The sequence below is a fragment of the Macrobrachium nipponense genome, chromosome 27, assembly GCF_015104395.2.
Source record: "Macrobrachium nipponense isolate FS-2020 chromosome 27, ASM1510439v2, whole genome shotgun sequence".
Lineage (NCBI taxonomy): Eukaryota > Metazoa > Arthropoda > Malacostraca > Decapoda > Palaemonidae > Macrobrachium > Macrobrachium nipponense.
The window spans coordinates 77,500,602-77,520,843 of NC_087216.1; the positions used below are offsets into that span (position 1 = coordinate 77,500,602).

The 20,242-nt window shown below is 39.8% G+C and overlaps 1 protein-coding gene across 1 annotated transcript; it reads left to right on the plus strand.

Annotated features, from left to right (window-relative positions):
* The first annotated feature begins 13,375 nt into the window (after positions 1-13,375).
* Positions 13,376-17,575, plus strand: LOC135200614 (zinc finger protein OZF-like). The gene has a single exon (XM_064229229.1). It carries the CDS (start codon positions 13,384-13,386, stop codon positions 14,575-14,577), a length of 1,194 nt encoding a protein of 397 aa, XP_064085299.1. The 5' UTR covers positions 13,376-13,383; the 3' UTR covers positions 14,578-17,575.
* The last annotated feature ends 2,667 nt before the right edge of the window (positions 17,576-20,242 follow it).

Genomic DNA, 20,242 nt, shown 5'->3' on the forward strand with positions numbered 1-20,242 from the left:
TCTTAGGAGAAGTGGAAGAATGGCTGGCTGGTAAGAGGGAGCATGGGAAAGCCTCCATTGGTTTTCCTCCCTCTAAGCTTATAAAGAAACCTTACCGATGCTATGTGACAGGTGAGTCACCTTCCCTGGGAGTTTCTGCCTCCCCCTAGGGGGGACTTCTGTCTAGTGGACTCAGCTAGACATTCGGCATTTGCGGCTGTAAAGGTTTTCTTTTCATCACTGGAAATCGATCACCTGGTGAGGAATACCTTCAAAATTTTAGGAATTTTCAGTTTCTTAATTTTACTGTGGGTGTAATGGCCACTAAGATAGAGAGTTGTTCTTCAGTAGCACAGATCTGTCTACAGATTGGCTGGGAGTTTTGTCTTGCACAGACAAAGCTGTAAGGGACAGTTCTAATGAAGCTGCCTCTCTTTTTGCTATGGACCTTTTAAAAAAGAGAGTTGTGGTGCCCGTTTATTTCCAAGGGTGTCCTGTCAACACAGAAACCTGCTATTTTTTTCATCGCCTTTGGATAAGGTTTATATTTTTCTGCAAACTATGGTAAAAGACATACTTTCAGACTTGCAAAATAAGTCCACAACAGACCTTCTCTGACTGTGTTAACAGCATACTTGAAAGGACCTAAGAGATATTTGGCCCTCTCACAGGAAGTGGAGGCACTTATCCTCAAGAGAACAGTGGAAGAAATGTTATATCACAGAACAGAGGGGTTTCACAACCGACTCTTCATAGTCCCCAAGTCATCGGGGGGCTGGAGGCTCATCCTGGATGTCAGTGCTCTGACCCTTTTTGTTGTCAGGACGAAGTTTCATTTTGAGACCAGTGCCTCAACTTAGCCTTTCTACATCCAAAGGATTGGAAGGTAACTCTTGATGTGGAAGATTCGTACTTCCATACTCCCATCCATCCGGAGTCGAGAAAACTTCTTCGCTATGTATTCAATTCAGAGCTCTCTGTTTCAGCCTGCTGTCAGCTCCCATATTACTCACGAGAGTCCTATCCCCTCTCGCAAAGTGACTACACCTGATGGGGATCATCTGTTTTTACCTCGACGACTAGTTTCTCTATCCTCCCTCAAAGGAAGAGTGAATGGGGGGCTTGAAGAAACTATTAATGCTTTGACTCAGGAGTTGGGAATTTTCATCATTGTGCACAATTCTGGACTCTGACTTTTGGGACTTCTCTGTTGCCCAAGCCTCTAAATGCTTGCCTTCATCTCATCAATGGATGCACCTGCTGGGAACCCTTGCTTCAGTGGACCACTTCATCAGGTTGATCAGGTTACACATGCTCCCACTTCAGTTTTAAATGAAGGTTTTATGGTCCAGAAAGATGCAGTAGGATTCTTTTACCTTACCTGTTTCCAAGGAGATAAAAACAGACCTTCAGTGGCCGTTGTCTGTGGACACTACAAGAAGTGGAGTCTCTCTGACCACAGAAGCCAGAGCTGAAATGTTATTCAGATGCATCGGATCTTGGATGGAGAGTCCTCTTGGAATCACAAAAGGTGGCAGGGTTTTGGTCAAAGGACCAGAAAGCCTTACACATCAACGTGAAGGAGTTGTTGGCAATATTACTCGGACTTCAACACTTTTCTTACCAAGTGTCCGGGAAGATAGTAGCAGTGTTTGCAGACAACACAACAACCTTGTCCTACATCTGCAAAGAAGGGGGCACTTACTCTTTCATTCTTTACCAGACAGCGAGGGATCTTCTGCTATGGGGAGAACAATATCAAGTGATAATCCTCACTTTCTTTTTTCAAAGCAGACTAAAATTCTTGCAGACGAACTAAGCAGACAAAACCAAGTTTGTACGGGACTTAGGAGGCTTTCGGGACAACCGACAGTAGATCTATTTGCTACAGCAAAAAACCATTGTCTTCCGATCTTCTGTTCACCAGTCCTGGACCCTCTAGCAGGGGTGACAAATGCCATGCTTCTCGTTTGCTATGATTCAGGAGGTAATAAACAAATTTTCAACTCATCAGAATACCTCCATGATCCTAGTAGCCTAATTTTGGCCGAGGAAGGAATAGTTTACAGATCTTCTCTGTCTTTTAATGGACTTCCCAAGACTTCTCCCTTAGAAGAAGTCTCAGTCTCTGCTCAAACAGCCTCACCTGTTCAGGTTCCATTAAGGATTATCTGCTTTTTCTCTTGACAGGATTTTGACTGTCAGACGACTGGTCAAAGTGAAATGCTTTTCAAAACAAGCTGCAGAAGCCACTGCTAGATGTTGTCAATCTTCTACCAGCAGGCTCTAACAATCTAAGTGGGCAGTCTTCCGAAGTTGGTGTCGAAGACATAACACTGTAGCTGAGATGGCAGATTTTTTGCTTTGTTGAAGTCTTCCAGGAAGTTATCCTCCAGTACCATTAAGGGGTACAGCTTGATTTTGAACTCTGTTTTCAAGTACAGATGTATAAATGTTGGTCTCAACCAGGACCTCAGCAATCTTATTAGGTCTCTGGACACTTCCAAATCGGAGAATACCAAATCAGTTTCTTGGAATCTAGATATAGTACTGAAGTGGATTTCTGGTGACTCCTTTGAACCCCTCCGCTCAGTATCACCTAAGAATATCATGAAAAAGACCCTCTTCCTTGTAGCTCTGGCTACGGCCAAAAGGGTCAGCAAATATCAGGCAATTGACAAAAGAGTAGGGTTTTCCCAAGTAGATGCTGTCTGTTCTCTTTCCTTTGGATCTCTCGCCAAAAATGAGGACGTGAACAAACCCTGGCCACATTCTTTTACTGTTAAGAACCTGATGGACATCATTGGACCAGAGGAGGAAGAGTGACTTTTACATCTGGTAAGAGAACGGAGAAAAATTATAGATGCATGAACTGAGGGTAGTTACAACTTATCTCGCCTTTAGACATAATACATCTTTAGAATCTATTATGCTCTCTACATTATGGAAATGTATGTCATTGTCTGCTGTACATTATCTAAAAGATATTGAAATGGTTTTCAAGAATTGTTCCACGTTAGGCCCGTTGTTGGTGGCTGGCACAGTGTTGGGGAGGAAGCAAAGGGGGCATACTGTCCTTCTACTATCCTCTTGTTATTGCTTTTTGGTGGTGAATTTTGGAAAGCCTGGTGGTACTGGTTACCCGGAGTACGAGTTTTGTGAAGCCTTGGGGTACTGATTACCCAGAGTACGAGTTTTGGGAAGCCTGGGGGCACTGGTTACCAGGAGTACCCAACAGTCATTATGGTAGGGTATTACTGGTTGGTTTTTATAGTGTAGGTGGTTATAGTTTTTATCTATTCTAAGCCAAGGGCAAGGGCATCAGTTTGTAACTTTCGACAGTCATCCAGAGAACTTCCATGACTGAGAAGTTTTTATTCCCACTAAAGTAGGGGCGATCATTGATCAAAACTGCCATGCCTTCTGCAGGTTAAGTGAGCTCCGGCCAGAGGCAGTATTCATCTGCAGTGCTTTCTTACCAGGTAAGGTAAAATGAGTATTTTGAAAATACTTGCAGACTTTCTATATTGAGTCATTACTTTTAATGTCTTTAATATAGACATATCCATGATTCCCACCTGCATAAACATGGAATCAGCTACAGGTAATTACTTGGTAAGTTACACGTGTAAAAATGACATTTTTATAATAAAATTAGATTTTACACATACCAAGTAATTACATGATTATAACCCTTCCCTCCTCCCCACAGATGGACATGGCAGACCAAGCGAATTGCTTCTCTCTGCAGTTTTGTACCCATTGGTCCTGAAAGTGGGCAGGTCCTATCCACCTAATAATCTAGCAATGGTGGCACCGCCACAAAATTTTTAATATTTTGACTGCCGTGGTAGGAAGCCTTCAGCTGCAGGTAATTACATGGTAAGTATGTGTAAAATTTCATTTTATTATAAAAAGTCATTTTTGAGAAGGATGATCTCATACCCAAGCAGAGGGTAAAGTATCTGGTATCTAGCCATGCTGATAGATATGGCAACAGCAAGAGTCTGCCCCTCAGACTTGCATATCAGCTATTTCAGAGAGGCAATGCAGTTATTGCTGTCTCAATAGGAAGAACCACCTCAGCAGTGCCAAGTCATTCTGGGTCACCTGTCATCCTTGCAGAAGGTGACCCCTCGTGAGTAGCTTCACCTTCATTCTGTTCTCAGAGGAAGCAAGGAAGGACTTATCCTAGTGGTTCCAATCCCGAGATGCTTCTGTTTGTTGCTGGTTTCAGGTGTGTGGAACCAGGACTTTAGACAGCTCCACATCTGGATCTCTAGGTGGCCTTTTTGGCTCTACAAGAGGTTCAGGATCCGGTGATGGGGGCCACTCCATGGTGTTTATATCAACAATACAGTAATACCTCAATCTTACACTATTTGAGTTGTGCGAATTCACAATAGCACAAACTTTTCATTGAACATAACAATTTATCATACAAGAATATTTCAAAGATGTGCTGAAAGCTAATGCAACATTTTCAAACTCTTGAAAAAACCTGCAAAAGTGTTTCATTCCGTATGTAATTTATAAGTTTTAAAGCTTTTATGTTTAAATTAAATTACATTGAATAATGAAAATAATAATTTCTCTCTCTCTCTCTCTCTCTCTCTCTCTCTCTCTCTCTCTCTGTCTCTCTCTGTTGTATGTCTGTAGTCTTTGTACACTCCTATAGTTTTACCAATCATTTACTATTTTTTTAGGACAATGTATTATGCTAACTTTTAAATGAAATTACAGTAACTATAATTTTATTAAAAAGTTAGCTTAATACTTATGGAGCATGGTTAAGACCATATTTAGTGTTTAAATTCTTGAAGTAAGCATTTATGAGCATTTTTAGAGACTGTGCCGAACTTACGGGAAAATCCCCCTCACGTGAGGTGGTCTACAACCTATCCTCGTTTAAGTTCGGGGTATTACTGTACAACTGTACAGTATTGCATAGGTCAACAAGTAGAGGAATTGGTTACCCTTCAGCTCCACATGTTGGCAATGCAGGTTCATGAGTGGGCGGTAGCACGATCAGTAGAGCTGTCAGCCAGGTAAATTCTGGGGAACCAGAACATAATGGCAGACAAGCTCAGTCGCCAGGTTCAGGAGATAGGGACAGCGTGGTCCCTACACCCAAGACATTACAGAAAGATTGTTCAATAATTTGGGGCTTACTAGTTATAGACCTCTTTGCTCAATATTTTGGGGCTTACTAGCTATTGACCTCTTTGCAACCTTTCCAACACCCATGGGACAATCTCCAAGGCCTATGCTTTTCTTCCATTTTATCTGATTAGTTGGGTGATAAGCAGAGTCATGATCACCCGAAATCTCAGATGATCCTGGTTGCTACCAAGTGACCACTTGTCGAATGGTATCCAGACCTGCTAATCTACTTTCCTAGGTACCAAGAGAGATTCCCCCTTGGTACAACCTGCTGTACCAGCTGCTCATAGAGAGGTATCACCAGGCTGTGAGAGAACTGTCACTTCATGCCTGAAGACTATCCAGTTGTTTTGTGTGGGGGCGGACATGTTGGAGGTCTCTCTCGCGTTTCTTTACAGAAAAGAAGGGTTTTTCGCCCTAGGTGACTCTACCTCTTATAGTAAGCAATGTGTTAATAGTGTCTCTACATAATACCCGGCATGTAAGCCGGAGAGTGTTGTGCAATGGCAGATTTACTAATATTATTTCTGCTCCAATTAGTGCCTTAGAAATCTTTAAAATCACAGCTACTCGTGGCCTATTGGTCCTGGGAAATGGGTAAAAGAATGCAGTGTATGTGTTAGTGCCTGACCCTTCCTCTACCACAAAAATGTCATCTGACCAACCTCTAACCGCTGTGCAAGTGACCCTGGCACTTACCGGTGCCTGTGCCCCACACACAAGTTCCATACTCACAAACAATTGTCTTTACTTTATAATATACCAATCAAACCATTCCAATTTCGAGTCCGCTATACAATCTGTCAGTGATGTCTTCTCCAATGAGGAAATTAACGTTGCATATACGAAATGCAAAGATCTGATACCAGACAGCATTTTCAAGGAGCAATCCATGAAAAACCTGTCCTCTCACAAGAAAATATCTTATTTCACTAGACAGTCTTAAAACTGTGGAAACAATCTTGCACGGATCTGGGATGCGATCAAAGGAATGCAGGAATCGATAGACAATCGCATGGATAGCCACCAGACTCCTTGAATGCGGCATCCAATTTTTCCTCACCTCCCAGCAACACGGAAGTGCCCCTATCACCTATAGACCGTTCTGAGGGGACTGTTGGTTTCTCAACTTCTCCCTCCCCAGTGCCTCCGGTGGAAGATAGATCTCGGGTGATGATTACCAGCCCTCGTGATTCTCCCCACCCTATCTCTCCCCCCAACCCCCCATCATGGATGCTGATGTGAGTGATCTTGAGGGGTCTGGTGGCTGGCTGACTCAAACAAGCAGAAAGAAGAGAAGAACCTCTCGTTTGCCCACTGGACTGGAGCCCAACATTCGTGTTTCACCTCTCCCGACACCTGAGAAGAGATGTCACGTAGTAATTCACAATCTGTGCTCATCGGTGACACTAGACACCATAGTGGAAAGAGTCAAGTCTCTCACTGGCTCTGACCCACTTATCTCTCATGAACTCCCATGCAAAAGTAAACATAAAGTGGCTTACAGGATTACTTGCCTATTTCAACACCTTGACATTCTTAAAGGTGAGAATTTCGGTCATAATATATCAGTTTCAAGATATAACCTAATCCGGACCAACTTGGGAACTTACTGACACCCCAACCAGGGTCATTTCCACTGCAAGCGCTAGTCAACTGCCCACGGCGAGTGACTTCCCACTCTCCCTGGCTAAGCCCCCATTCACCCAAATGATCAGCGCATTCATCTTCCATCTTCGTGAGTAGCCATGGATACATTAAACATAATATCTTGGAATATTTTTGGCCTCAAGTGGACCTCTCCTAAACATGTTCTGCAAAAACTTCAAAGGCATCATTGCATTGCAAGAAACGCTCCTCCGGCCACATGACCTTGTCATCTGCGATTCAATACATAAAGACTTCAGAACCTTCTTGACTTCATCGATGCAAGTTACAGATCAAATCATAGCCGGTCGCTTGAAAGGGGGCCTTTCTTTCCTGTGGCACAAATTGTTAGACAATATGATAAAGGTGATGACCTACAGGAGTGACAGATTGCTGGGGCTTCAAGTGAAAGTAGGGAACTCTAAAATCTGAACAATTAATGTTTATATGCCATGGGAAAATAACGATAATTTTGATCATTACTGCATGATCCTAGGGGAGTTAACACAGTATTATTCATGATTCTCCTGCTGATCATATTTGTATAATCGGGAACCTTAATTCTCACCCCACAAAAAATTTTATAATGAACTTATTCGCTTCTGTCAAAATCATGCTCTCCTAATTAGTGATGTAATACTCCTCCCTCCCTCCCTCCTATTCATATGTACATAATAGAGCAGATACAATTACAACCTCCTGGCTGGACCACTGCATCACATCTCCACAACTTCATGATTCTATTATGACCTGCAATATTCGCTATGATCTTGCAACGGGCTACAATCACATCCCATTACAGGTGTCATTCAGTACCCCATCCCTCCCTACCATGAACCCCCTAACTGATCCCCCACCAGCGGTAAACTGGGATTTCAAAAACCCACAGAAAACCAGATACTTTAGGGTGACCACAGAAACCAGGTTGCGGTCAATAGTTCAACCGGGAGATGCCTTACTTTGAGATGCCTTACTTTGTACTAATACAAATTGTAGAAATGACCACCACAGGCGGGATCTGAATTAATTCTATTCGAACATAATCTCCGCTATTCCTGCTTCGGGCAGGGCTGCCTATAGATTTCTTCAAGGTAATTCTTGTAATATACCAGGATGGAATGACTTGGTTAAAGATCTGTATACTACATACTCACGAGAAATGTTTTTACTGTAGAGGCAAAATGGTACCCCGAGGGAAGGACACACTGCATTACTAATGAGACAGGCGAGAGCGCAGTTCAAACTTGCTCTTAAGCACTACAGATGAAAAACAACTAAGAGCTGATGAAATGTCTAGAAACTTAGAAGCTGGTGATTATCCCCATCTTTGGAAAGATATCCAATCCTTAAATCCCAAAACTAAAAAGCTATCACAGAGAGTAGGGGAAGCAGTCAGAGACGAGGCTATTGCAAGTATGTGGGGTGATCACTTCAACAATATCCTGAATTACATAAATGATCAAGATTCCCGAAGGGATGTAGATAACCTCCTTACTGACAACATTCAATTTCATTTTGCAGACCGTATTACGCCAGGTAACATCAGCAATGCCATAAACAGCTTACCTAATAATAAATGGCCCGGATATGATGGTCTTTCCGCAGAGGCTTTCAAATTCTGCCATCCGATAATTTACATTTTGCTAGCTGCCCTATTCATGCATGCATAATTCACCAGTTTCTTCCAGACACCCTACTCTTAGTTCACTTGACACCGTCAATCAAAAACAAGCTAAAGGATGCAGCTGAACCTGGCAACTACTGGCCGATTGCAATCATAACGATTGCATTGAAGATACTTGAGTTAGTTCTTTTAGTGAGACTTCTCCCCTTTCTGCACACCACTGACAACCAGTTCGGGTTTAAAGCAAACCACTCAACCGACACCTGCATCTACATACTGAAAGAATTGCTGAACTACTACTTATCATCAGCCTCTCCTGTTTTCCTTTGTTTTGTGGATGTGAGAAAAGCATTTGGGAGGGTAAACTACCTGAAGCTCTTCCTGAAGCTGCATAAAAGAGGCACACCCCTATATCTAATTGGCATTTTACATTGCTGGTTCTCCACACAGCAATTCTGTGCCAAATGGGGTAATGTATTATCGTACACCTTCGGCTCCCTAAACGGGCTTTGGCAGGGGGCATTCTCTCTCCATAGTTGTTTAATACGTACACAGATGCCTTGAATGTCAAACTGAACTCACTCCCAATCGGATGCACTGTCAATGAAACAACTATAAACAACCTCTGTTACGCCGATGATATGGTTCTGATTTCCCCATCAGTGCAAGGTCTCCAATGATTCATCGACACTTACCGTCAATATGCAGAGGAATTAGATATAATTTACAACGAAACCAAGACTCAGCGCATGTCGCTGTTCCTGAGATCACTTAAGCATATTGCAGAACCACAAATTGTTCTCGGAAACCATCGGCTGGAATTTGTGCACAAATTTCCGTATTTGAGTCACATTATCACCGACGACATAAAAGATACGGCATACATTGAGCAGAGATGTCGTAAACTATGTGCAACTGGCGACATGATCGCAAGGAGGTTTGCCTTTTGTCACCGAGACATGAAACTGCTGCTCTTCCGCTTGTACTGCTACAGTATCTATGGGTGTTCCCTCGGGACGAACTATACCCGAGAGACCATGAGACAGTGTGACTGTTGTGCACAATGACATTTTGAGATGCCTCACAAACACTTCCAGCTACCACTCTGCCACACAGATGTTCATAGAAAACCACCTGGACAATTTAAAAATCATTGTAAGGCGAACAATGTCCAGTCTGGTAACCCGAGTGAGAAACAGCAGCAACTCGCTCATACAAAGCATCCTAAGGAGTGAAGCAAGAAGATATATACTGTTGGAAAGATGGGAAAATGATGCCTTTGTCCCCTAAAGGACTTAAATCTCTGTATTGGCAAGATGTCATCTGCAGATTCTGTCATTATTATTATATTTATTGCTGATATTTTACTTTTTCATTATTACTGTGAATACTATCAAGTTAAAGTTTTTTTATTCAATTTTCGTATTTAGCCCTTTGGACCTGACTACTCTAGTTGAAATTTAAGTTATATAACCTGTGCACTTGTTGTAACTCTCTATCCATTTTTTTTCTCACCAATATTATTACTGTTATTACCAGTATTATGATTACTATCTTTTATGCTACCTCGGCTATTTTGTGGATAAATGCCGATTATTAATTTTTTTATCATGTTGTCTCATGTCTAGATTGTTTATGTTACTGTCTATATTTTGTATATTCCATGTATATGGCCCTGAGCTGAAATAAAGGATATTATTATTATTATTATTATTATTATTATTATTATTATTTTCTTGTCACACAGCAACCAAGACCTCTGTATACCTTTGTAAATCCTCAGCGTCTGTGTACCAGAGAAAATGGGTCGTCTTCTGTGATTGGTGTCGTTGATTGGGTATCTCTCTGGTCGGATCTCCTCTTCAGCATGTCGCAGACTTTCTTGTCTTTCTTTGCTGAGAGAATTTTCTCTCCGTGTCAGCGTTCAGGGGCTACAGAATTGCCCTTGGACTAATCCTTTGCTTGAAGGGTGTCGACCTCTCTTCCTTATGGAGATCTCCAAGCTATCGAGAAGCTTTGAACAGTCTTGCCCTCCCTGGGAATTCAGTCCCCCTCAGTGGGATGTGACTTATCTTACAGAGCTTGACTTGTGCACCCTAGCCTTTACGAGAGTCGTCAGACAGGGATCTGACCTTTAGGACTGTGTTCTTGCTTACCCTGGCATTGGCAAAGAGAGTTGGTGAACATCATGGACTTTCCTTCATTGTTAAACACTTGAAGGGATGAGGATCTGTCATGCTCTAGTTTGTCCCAGAATTCAGAACGAAGACTCAGAATCCATGTTCCTGACACCAGATTCAAGTTCTTTATGATCCCCTTCCTAGAGGACTTTGCTGGTAGTGATCAAGATGATATACTACTATGTCCAGATCGAGTGTTGTGGAGCTATCTAGAGAGGTTTCGACATCTCCCTCCTGAGTGTCGATGACTCTTCGTTAGTGCTGGCTCGACCAAGTAGGTGTCCAAGAACATGATTATTTTCTGGGTTAGTGAGAAAATCAAGAGAACGTACTCTACTTCTGATGAGGTAGTATTGAGTACTTTCTGATTGTGAGCTTACAAGGTTAGGAGTATTGGTCTGTCCCTTGCATTCTGGAAGAACCTGTCAGTTCCACAAGTACTGAGGGTGGGAGTGTGTTCTATGAAAAACTACATTCACATCCTTCTACCTTCGGGTCATTGCCACTGGGTCCATGGACACTTTTTCCTTGGTTCCTCCTTGTGTAACTCACCTGGCTTCCCTAGAGAGACAGGTAGCATCTCGCCTAAGTTGTTCAGTCACAAAGAGAGAGTGTGAGTGAGTTAATGGCCTCCTTCTCTTCCCTTTATTTTTTTATACCCTTCCTCGCCTGTAGGGCAGAGGGGAGGTTGGCGTGTGATGCAGGTGAGCTATATAATTGAGTACTGTATCCTGTCTATAATCTAGAAGTCTGTAGGTTAATAGGTGCATGGCCATCACCTCTCTCTAGCAAAGGGAGAGTGGAGCTGACAATTAAATAAAACCCATTTGTTTTATTATTCTTTTATTGTCTCTGACACGAGGGGTTCATCCAAACCCTTTTTGAATAAATGATGCTATACATACCCATTAATTCGCAAGGCTCAGAAGACTGGTAGTTGAACATCACATAAGCTCAACAAGTCAGAGGCACTGGACTCCTTCCTCTGCTCTACATGACCAGGAAGGAGGCCCAGGTGAATTGAGGTACCAGTCAGTTCAGAGATTTACTCAGAATCCTTCCACCAACATGTGTAAAAAACGAAGGATTATATTCGTTTACGAACAAACTACAAATATTTTAAGTAATTAGTATTTTTCTGAACATGCAAACCTACAAGTCTTTACATAAATTGCCCACCTCAAGTCACCCCTCATTCTGCTACCTGAGCCAAAAGGTTAAAGTGAAGCATAAGGGTGGGGTGGGCAGGACTCCCACTCTACCGTTGATAGTTAACCACTTTATTTAAAATTAAACGGCTGTTTTCCCAGCTTGCACTGCAATTATATCCATATGTAAAGACCTTCAGGTTTGTATATTAGGAAAAATAGCAATTACTTTAAAAATTTTGTAGTTATTCCATACACTAATCGAGGAAATGCTGTAATATGAAATTTTCATTGGTATACAAACATAAACCTTATATCATATTACCCATTGCAGCCACCCCTCTTTGTTCATTACCCTACTCACTCTTCTTAACCACCAGTTAACCCATTTCCAACATGCACTGAAAGATACTCCTTCATAAAAAGCTCTGGTTCGTATAGCTCTGAAAAAAATGTCATATTTGAAGAAATGTAGCAGCACTTACCTTCCGAGACTGTCATCAGAGTTGCTGGTCATAATAGCTACTCATGTATTGTATCCACAATAACAATCAGTGAAACTAATTTGAAAACTTTCATCTCTTCAAATTACTACTTAATTCACCCTTACTATTTTTTCTTCTTATTATCTACTGCATCTGTGGATAATATGGTGTTATGTATAGCTGGATCACATATAATTAAGCATTTGCTGTGTACTGTACCCTTCCTGCTGTTACCCAACAAAACTCTTATGCTGGTCTCTAGCATTTTCTATTCTTGGCTTTTGATTTGTTAATAAGATATGTTCATAAGTAATTTGTATTATAATGTCAAGTGAAGAAGGTTTACAGATGTGAGGTGGTAGGCGTCAATATTAACTGTTAATCTATTGTTGCAGTGTTGCCTCAGGAATGTTTTGATGCTGTGTCTGGACAACGTTTGGTAGGATTGTATTCATATTTGGATAGAACTAGCAAATGCATGCTTTGTTAATCGGCCTGAGACCTTTATGGGAACCTGAATTGAATTTGATAGATTATTTTGCTGCTTCAGTTCTGGCATTATGTTTCCTAACTCTGTGTTGCATTCTTAGATTTCAGATTCTCCTTCAGAAGAACCTTCCTTCCTTCATCAGTTTTGATTAACATCAGGATTTTGGGAAATGCATGTTGTTGAATGGCACTACATGGAACATTACCAATAGCAACTCTTAAAGTGTATGAGACAACAGTGAATTATTGTATGCGTATTAAACAAATTTCAACAACGAGTAAAATTTATTTTGAATATTAGATTCATACATCAGCAGTAAAATCTGGTTGTAGTCCTTCAAGATATTGTTCTTAATTTTTAACAAATTTATTCAGTAATTATTTGTAAACAATTTTGTGTTAAGAGTTGTGAATTGAACACATTGTCATTACAGAACAGGACAGGACATAAGGCTAAAATGAATCCAGTACATTCTTTAAAATTTCCTTTGAAAAGTGAAACTGAAGGTGCATTATCACTACCTTCCATAAATCAAGAAAACAGCAACATGGCTGCCTTTAATGGAACCAGTGATGAAGACTTTTTGTCTCTGGATCCATTGATGGACATCAAAATAGAATTTGAGGAATTCGGTGAGTCTAATGATAATGATGAATATTCACATGAAATGAATTTAACAGCGAATGAAAAACATCCACAAACTTGCAAAAAGGAAGTAAAACAAGAAAGAAGGATCCGAGACAATGGAGAGAAGCCTTTCAGATCAACTGACTGTGAAAAAGCATTTTACAAGAAAATTAATCTCACAAGTGATATCACAAATCCTACCAGAGAGAAAAAATTCATGTGCAATGACTGTGGGAAAACGTTTTCCCAGAAAAATACTATTAAAGTTCACATGAAATTCCATACTGGAGAGAAGCCATTCATGTGTAAGGAATGTGGGAAAGCATTTCCCAGGAAAGATTATCTTACAGCTCATACGAGAATCCATAATGGAGAGAAGCCATATATGTGCAAGGAATGTGGGAAAGCATTTCCCAGGGAAGATGATGTTACAGCTCATATGAGAATCCATAATGGAGAGAAGCCATTCATGTGCAAGGAATGCGGGAAAGCATTTTCCCACAAACCACATCTTACAAGTCATATTAGAATCCATACCGGAGAGAAGCCATTCATGTGCAAGGAATGTGGGAAAGCATTTTCCTACAAATCAAGTCTTACACATCATATGAAAATCCATACTGGAGAGAAGCCGTTCATGTGCAAGGAATGTGGGAAAGCATTTCCAAGGAAAGGTAAACTTAAAATGCATATGAGAATCCATACCGGAGAGAAGCCATTCATGTGCAAGGAATGTGGGAAAGCATTTTCCCACAAACCACATCTTACAAGTCATATGAGAATCCATACCGGAGAGAAGCCATTCATGTGCAAGGAATGTAGGAAAGCATTTTCCCACAAATCACATCTTACAACTCATATGAGAATCCATACCGGAGAGAAGCCATTCGTGTGCAAAGAATGTGGGAAAGCATTTCCCAGGAAAGTTTATCTTACAGCTCATATGAGAATCCATAATGGAGAGAAGCCATTCATGTGCAACGAATGTGGGAAAGCATTTTCCCAAAAACCAAATCTTACACTTCATATGAGAATCCATAATGGAGAGAAGCCATTCATGTGCAAAGAATGTGGGAAAGCATTTTCCCAGAAACCAAGTCTTACACTTCATATGAGAATCCATAATGGAGAGAAGCCATTCATGTGCAAAGAATGTGGGAAAGCATTTTCCCGGAAACCAAATCTTACTCGTCATATGAGGTCGCATACTGGAGAGGAAAAAGAAACAACATGATAAAATAAACCAGTTAAGGGCAGAGAAATCTCACAACATACCAACTATATGACAGATGAAAATCACTCATAAAATCTGCTCAAGAAAATATGGAAAATAAAGAAAAAATACAGAATAGGGGATGAACAAGTGAGTGGAAAACTGGCAGAACACTAAGCCAATATAAAGACCCTAGCTTCACAAATCGGAAACAAGCAACAGAAGATAAAAGTAAAACAGATAAATAGGCAGTTTGGTGAAAATCCAAAGATTGTGTATAGGAAGATGACGAAAGAAACAGTGGAGGTATGAACACAACTTAACAAGGAAGACCTAGAGAGATTTTGGAAGCCACTGTTTGACAACACCAAGAGAATTCATGGATAGACACTATTAGGCAGAAGAACAGCTAGAAACTGCAAATGCCACCAATAAAGTTCACCATAGAAAAAGTAACAAAGAAAATAAAAGAATATAGTAATTTCAAGACACCAGGAATAGACTACACCACATTTATGCGCAAGCATTCTCAAGAATAGTAAGAGGAGGAGAAGAATCACTTGAGTGGATTACAACAGGAAGCACTAACCTTCTCCCTAAAAGCTCCGAGGCTGAGCTCCCTAAGAAATATAGGTCCATCTGCTGCCAACCAACAGCCTACAAATGGCTAACAGGAGTCATAGCAGACGAGATCTGTGAACACCTAGATCAAGTCAAAATATATGGAAAAATAACGAAAAAGATGTACAAGAAACAAACTAGGCACTAAAGATCAACTGCTAATACACAAAACAATATTAAAAGATTGTAAGAAAAAGCAAAGGAATCTTAATATGATAGATTACAAGAAGGCATTTGACACCGTGCTGCGCACCTGGATATTCAAATGTATGGAATTAGACATCAATGAGGAAATAAGATCTTTCTTGGCAGCACAGATGAGTAAGTGGAAGACCACTCTTTGTCTAAAACACTTTGAGGGTCAGATAGTAATTCCAATCATAAAGATCCAAAGAGGAATATTCCAGGGTGACAGCCTCTCACCACTTCTCTTCTTCTTGACCATAGATCCGCTTAGTAAAATCTTGAACAACATAAACACTGGCTATGACCTAAGCAAAAGCAGAAGCAGAAGAGAGAATGAAAGAGTGAACCACCTGCTCTTCATGGATGACCTGAAGTTATTTGCAGATTCAGAAGAAAAATTGGAAGAATTAGTTATAACAGTCCACCAATATGCATGGAATTTGGGTTGGACAAGTGTGTCAAGAGTACAATAAAGAGAAGGAAGAAAGTAACATCAGAAGGCATAAAGGTAGAGGAAGGCATGTTTGTTGAAGACCTGGCAGAGGAATCTGCATATAAGTACTTGGGAATAGAAGAAAACAGTGGTATAGAACACAATTAGGTGAGAGAAAAGATAAAGAAAGAATATATCAGCCACTTAAAGAATTAACACCAAAGAACAAGATCACTGCCATAAACCAGCTGGCAATACCATTGGTGCCATATGGTTTTGGCATTGTAGACTGGCCACAAGGTGAGTTAGACAGGATGGATATTAAATCCAGGAAGAATCTCACCCTACATAAAGTCACGTACAGACACCAGTGTATGGACAGAATATACCTTCCTCGCAGAGAAGGTGGATTAGGCCTGACTGAGATCAACCGGGCCTACAGAGCAGCAATAGTAAGTATAGGGCAGTACTTAAAAAGCTCTGAAGACGAAAATATCAAAAAGGTTGCCCAACACCATAATGAAGCCCTGAGCCAACTAACATCAATAACAAAACTGGCCAAGAACTTTGCAGGAAGATATATAGAAGGAGGTGCTGAGACCTGATATTGTGATCTGGAGCAAGGAGGAATAAACAGCAAAGGTTATAGACGTGACAGTACCCAGTGACTTTGGCCTCAATAGAGCTGAAAGGGATAAAACAACAAAATACCAAGACCTGAAGAATGACCTGAAAAGCACATGGGAACTGAAGGAAATAGAAAAAAATACCTTTGGTGGTAGGAGCAACAGGACTTATAAAGAAAAATCTGAGAAAATATCTTCAGGGTACACGAAGTTACCCAGTATAAATGAGCTGCAGATTGCTGCCCTCAAAGCAATGGTAAACACCTTGAAACGAGCCCTTGGATATAAGGCTAGTGGAATTTAGAGGTGCAACTATAGACCCAAGGCTGGGGCCCATTGCACCTCTGATATAAATTGAAAATTAAGAAAAACAAGCCAGAGAGAAACCATATAGTTGCTCTATATGTCAAAGAAGTTTTTCTTAACCAAGTCCTCTTAAAAGACACGAGAATTCACACTAGACAGAAACTGTTTACTTGATCTCTGTCCAAGTAGTTTTTATTACATGATTTTATTTAACTTGACTTCTGAGTCTGTTTTGAATGAAGGTGTCTCAAAAGGTGTGTGAAAACCCATGCTAGAAAGAAGTCATATCCTGTATCTGCACTTGGTTTCCAAGAAGTCTTTTTTTCATTAGGTTCATCTTAGAATGAATGTGTTAGCTCGGAAGAAAGACGTCATTTTTCCACTCGATGTTGAAACAGTTTTCTCTTGTAGATTCATAACATATGTGAGTACTTATGTAGGATGGATATTGTTCTTTTACACTGCTTGTTGTACTTTTGTCTTGTATTCTGCAAATCAAAGTTATTGGTTCTGAATGCCAGACTGTTTTTCAGGTGTCAGAATGCACAAAGTCACTCATCAGAGAGGATGTTCAGTTGCACTGACAGATTTTTTAATGTTTTGCACCCCAAAGTAAGTTGCACTTGATGTGGAGATAATTGTTGTGAACTTGTCTGCAAAATCTGTAGAAAAAAAAGGCAACAGTAACCTAAGGGACGATAAAAAGAAAAACTTTATTTATATTTTTATGGTGCAATTCATGACCATACTCATTGCTGTTACTCAAAGAAGAGAAGGAGAATGTGGAGGAGGGTCTCACTGAAAATGCAGATGAAGGCTCTTCATTTCCAGTCTTTTTTAGAAGTCAAGCCAGAGCCAAAGTATTTTGGCCAGAGTGAATTTGATGCAAAATGGCTGTGTAACCTTTATGCAAAGGTAAAATAAATGACTGTTTTTTGTCTTACAATTGTTTTCAGTGAACACTGTATAGTGCTAGGTTAAGAAACTTTCCTTTGCCTTCTCCACTCTTCTTGTTCCTGTGTATTTTTTGTATGATTTCCAAATAAAGAATTAGTGTTGTCTTTGGCTGACACAAAGTTTTCTTCCTTTTGTTATTCAGCAATGTGCATATATGCACAGGTATATGTAGTTGTAAGGTTGAATATTTTCATGAAATGTTATTCTTAGTGGCAATAGAAAGATTGATATCTTCATTAAACTCCAATGAAATTTAGGTGCATTTTTTATTTGATTATTTTTTATATGTTCTTGGTTTTAATCTTCTACAAAGAATGTGCTACAGCATTTGTAAGTAAATCCTAATGCCTTGTATCACTCACTAAATACACTGGACTGTGTAGTATTTTGTTTTAGGTTAACCAGTCATTGTATAAACTTTTGAAAATATTGATAAATAATAAGAATTGTTTATACATAAAATTTTTCATTTCACCCCATTAAAACTTAAATAATATCAGAATAACATTTTACACTGCCAAAAGTGGATGAAAGCACCCTGATGTGATCTGAATGCATCAAGTATCTGGTCCCAGTGCTCCTCTTCCAAATTGAAGTGCATCTTTCCTTGTGGTCCCAATGCACCAACTTCATTCACATAACAGCTGCCCTGTGGCGAACTGTATAGATGACTACTATTCACTTTGCAGGATTATTTTCTTTGATAAATCGAATCAGTCTAAAAAGTCTGAATAAAAACAGAGTATTAAAACCAACAAACACATCCTGCTATGAGGGAGAAGTTTAAAATGTGACAACCTCACTAAGTAGCTACCTCTTAATTCAAATTGCAAGCCTAACTGTTTCTGTAGTTGGTGGTTAAACTCTAAAAGAAATGACTGTGCTAACTACTCCTTTGGATCTGTGCTGGCTGCTCAACAAATAGTGTAGCTAACCCGGCTCTTTTATCAGGACTAGGTTGCATCTCACCTTAGATGTGCAGTTGTGGAGACGGGGGAATGAATGAATGAGGGAGTGACTGGGATCTCTTCTTCTCAACCCCTTCATCCTTCTCCTTCTTCGGGCGGAGAGGGGATCCGGCCATCTTGTGTTGGAACTGTCGACCGATGCATAGTGGGCCAGAACAGTAATTTTTTGGACAAAATTATTTTTTGCTCTCACATCCAAGTATTATTTAGCATTTTCTTTTATAAACATTTGGAGTATTGTATTTACAAGCATATGTAATAATATGTGTGATACGTTTACCCATTTTTTGTGTATTTGGTAAAATATAGTTAGAACTATATAACCTTTATATTTGATACCTTTATTCAATGCAGAAAAGATAAGAATAAAATTATATGGAAAAAATAAGATTATTTCTATCAAATGCTGTCTCTAAAGATTTTACAATATAATTTTTTTTAATGAACGTAAAGAATAACATTTTGATTATACTATTATACCATAGTAATATGAATATAGAAATAAAAGCAAGTTTTCCATAAAAAAATCTAAAATAACAAGGAACTTTAACCCGTATTAAGACTACATAATACAAATCAAAGGGTATTTTGGACGATTAAATTTTTGCTTTCTTCAGGTAGTTCAATGTTTACAGGTCTGTCTACTTTTCTTAGAGAACTCACCAAGGGATCAGATGGACAAAGTAATCTTCATTTGTCTTTATTCGTGATGTTTTCATTGTGAAAGATTCCCTAAACTTCTTGAATTCTTTATCCTTTGCTTCTTGTGCCTCCTCAGATAATATGCCCATTGGTAGATTGAAGTTGCATATCACTGAAGCACCATGAATTAACAACCAATGCAAGCTTTGGGGCATGTAGTACAAGTTATGATTTTGCACATAACGTTTGGCAGTGTCCAAGCAAAACCTTTCAAATTTATCTGCATTGATATCAAGACCAGATGACATTATCTGTAAAATCAAATGAAGTTTATAAACAAAGGATTGATCAAGGTCAGTAATTTCGAATGCCATTTCTGCATTCATGAAAAACCGGCGAGCAGTATTCCCATAATTAGATGTAGAATTCTTATAGTCTCATTTTTATTTTCAATTGAGAATTTCATTTATAGATGAGTGACGAGAAGTGAATTTCCAGCACCAGAAAAACACTTCTCTAACTCTTCAATGAAACCAGATCAATCTTAGAAGCACAGGATAGGCTTTTAAGTGCTTTGCCATTGATCCACTGATGATCTCTATTGCAAATTAGTAACTGTAGTATAAGCAATAAAGATTTCCTTATGCATTGGCTCCATGACTTTCCTAATTTACAGGTTCTAGATATTTTCCTGCCCGTAAACCAAGCTAATCCTTTGAACAATCTTAAAATCCAAAACTACTAGCAGCCCAACCCCCTTCAACTTTTTAGGCTTGGATTTGCTACAAACCCTTTGAAAACACCATGTATTATTAAGATGATGAAGTACCTACTCGTTGGCAGCTCTTGTTGCCTTATGCCGTTTGGTTACTCAGACTCCCTGGTTGAATGGCGCCATGATAGGGGAGGTAGTGCTTCAGTTATTATTGCCCACAGAAGCTCGAAGT

Excerpts from the sequence above, each read along its gene's own strand:
- LOC135200614 (XM_064229229.1), top strand. The coding sequence starts at position 13,384 with ATGAATTTAACAGCGAATGAAAAACATCCACAAACTTGCAAAAAGGAA.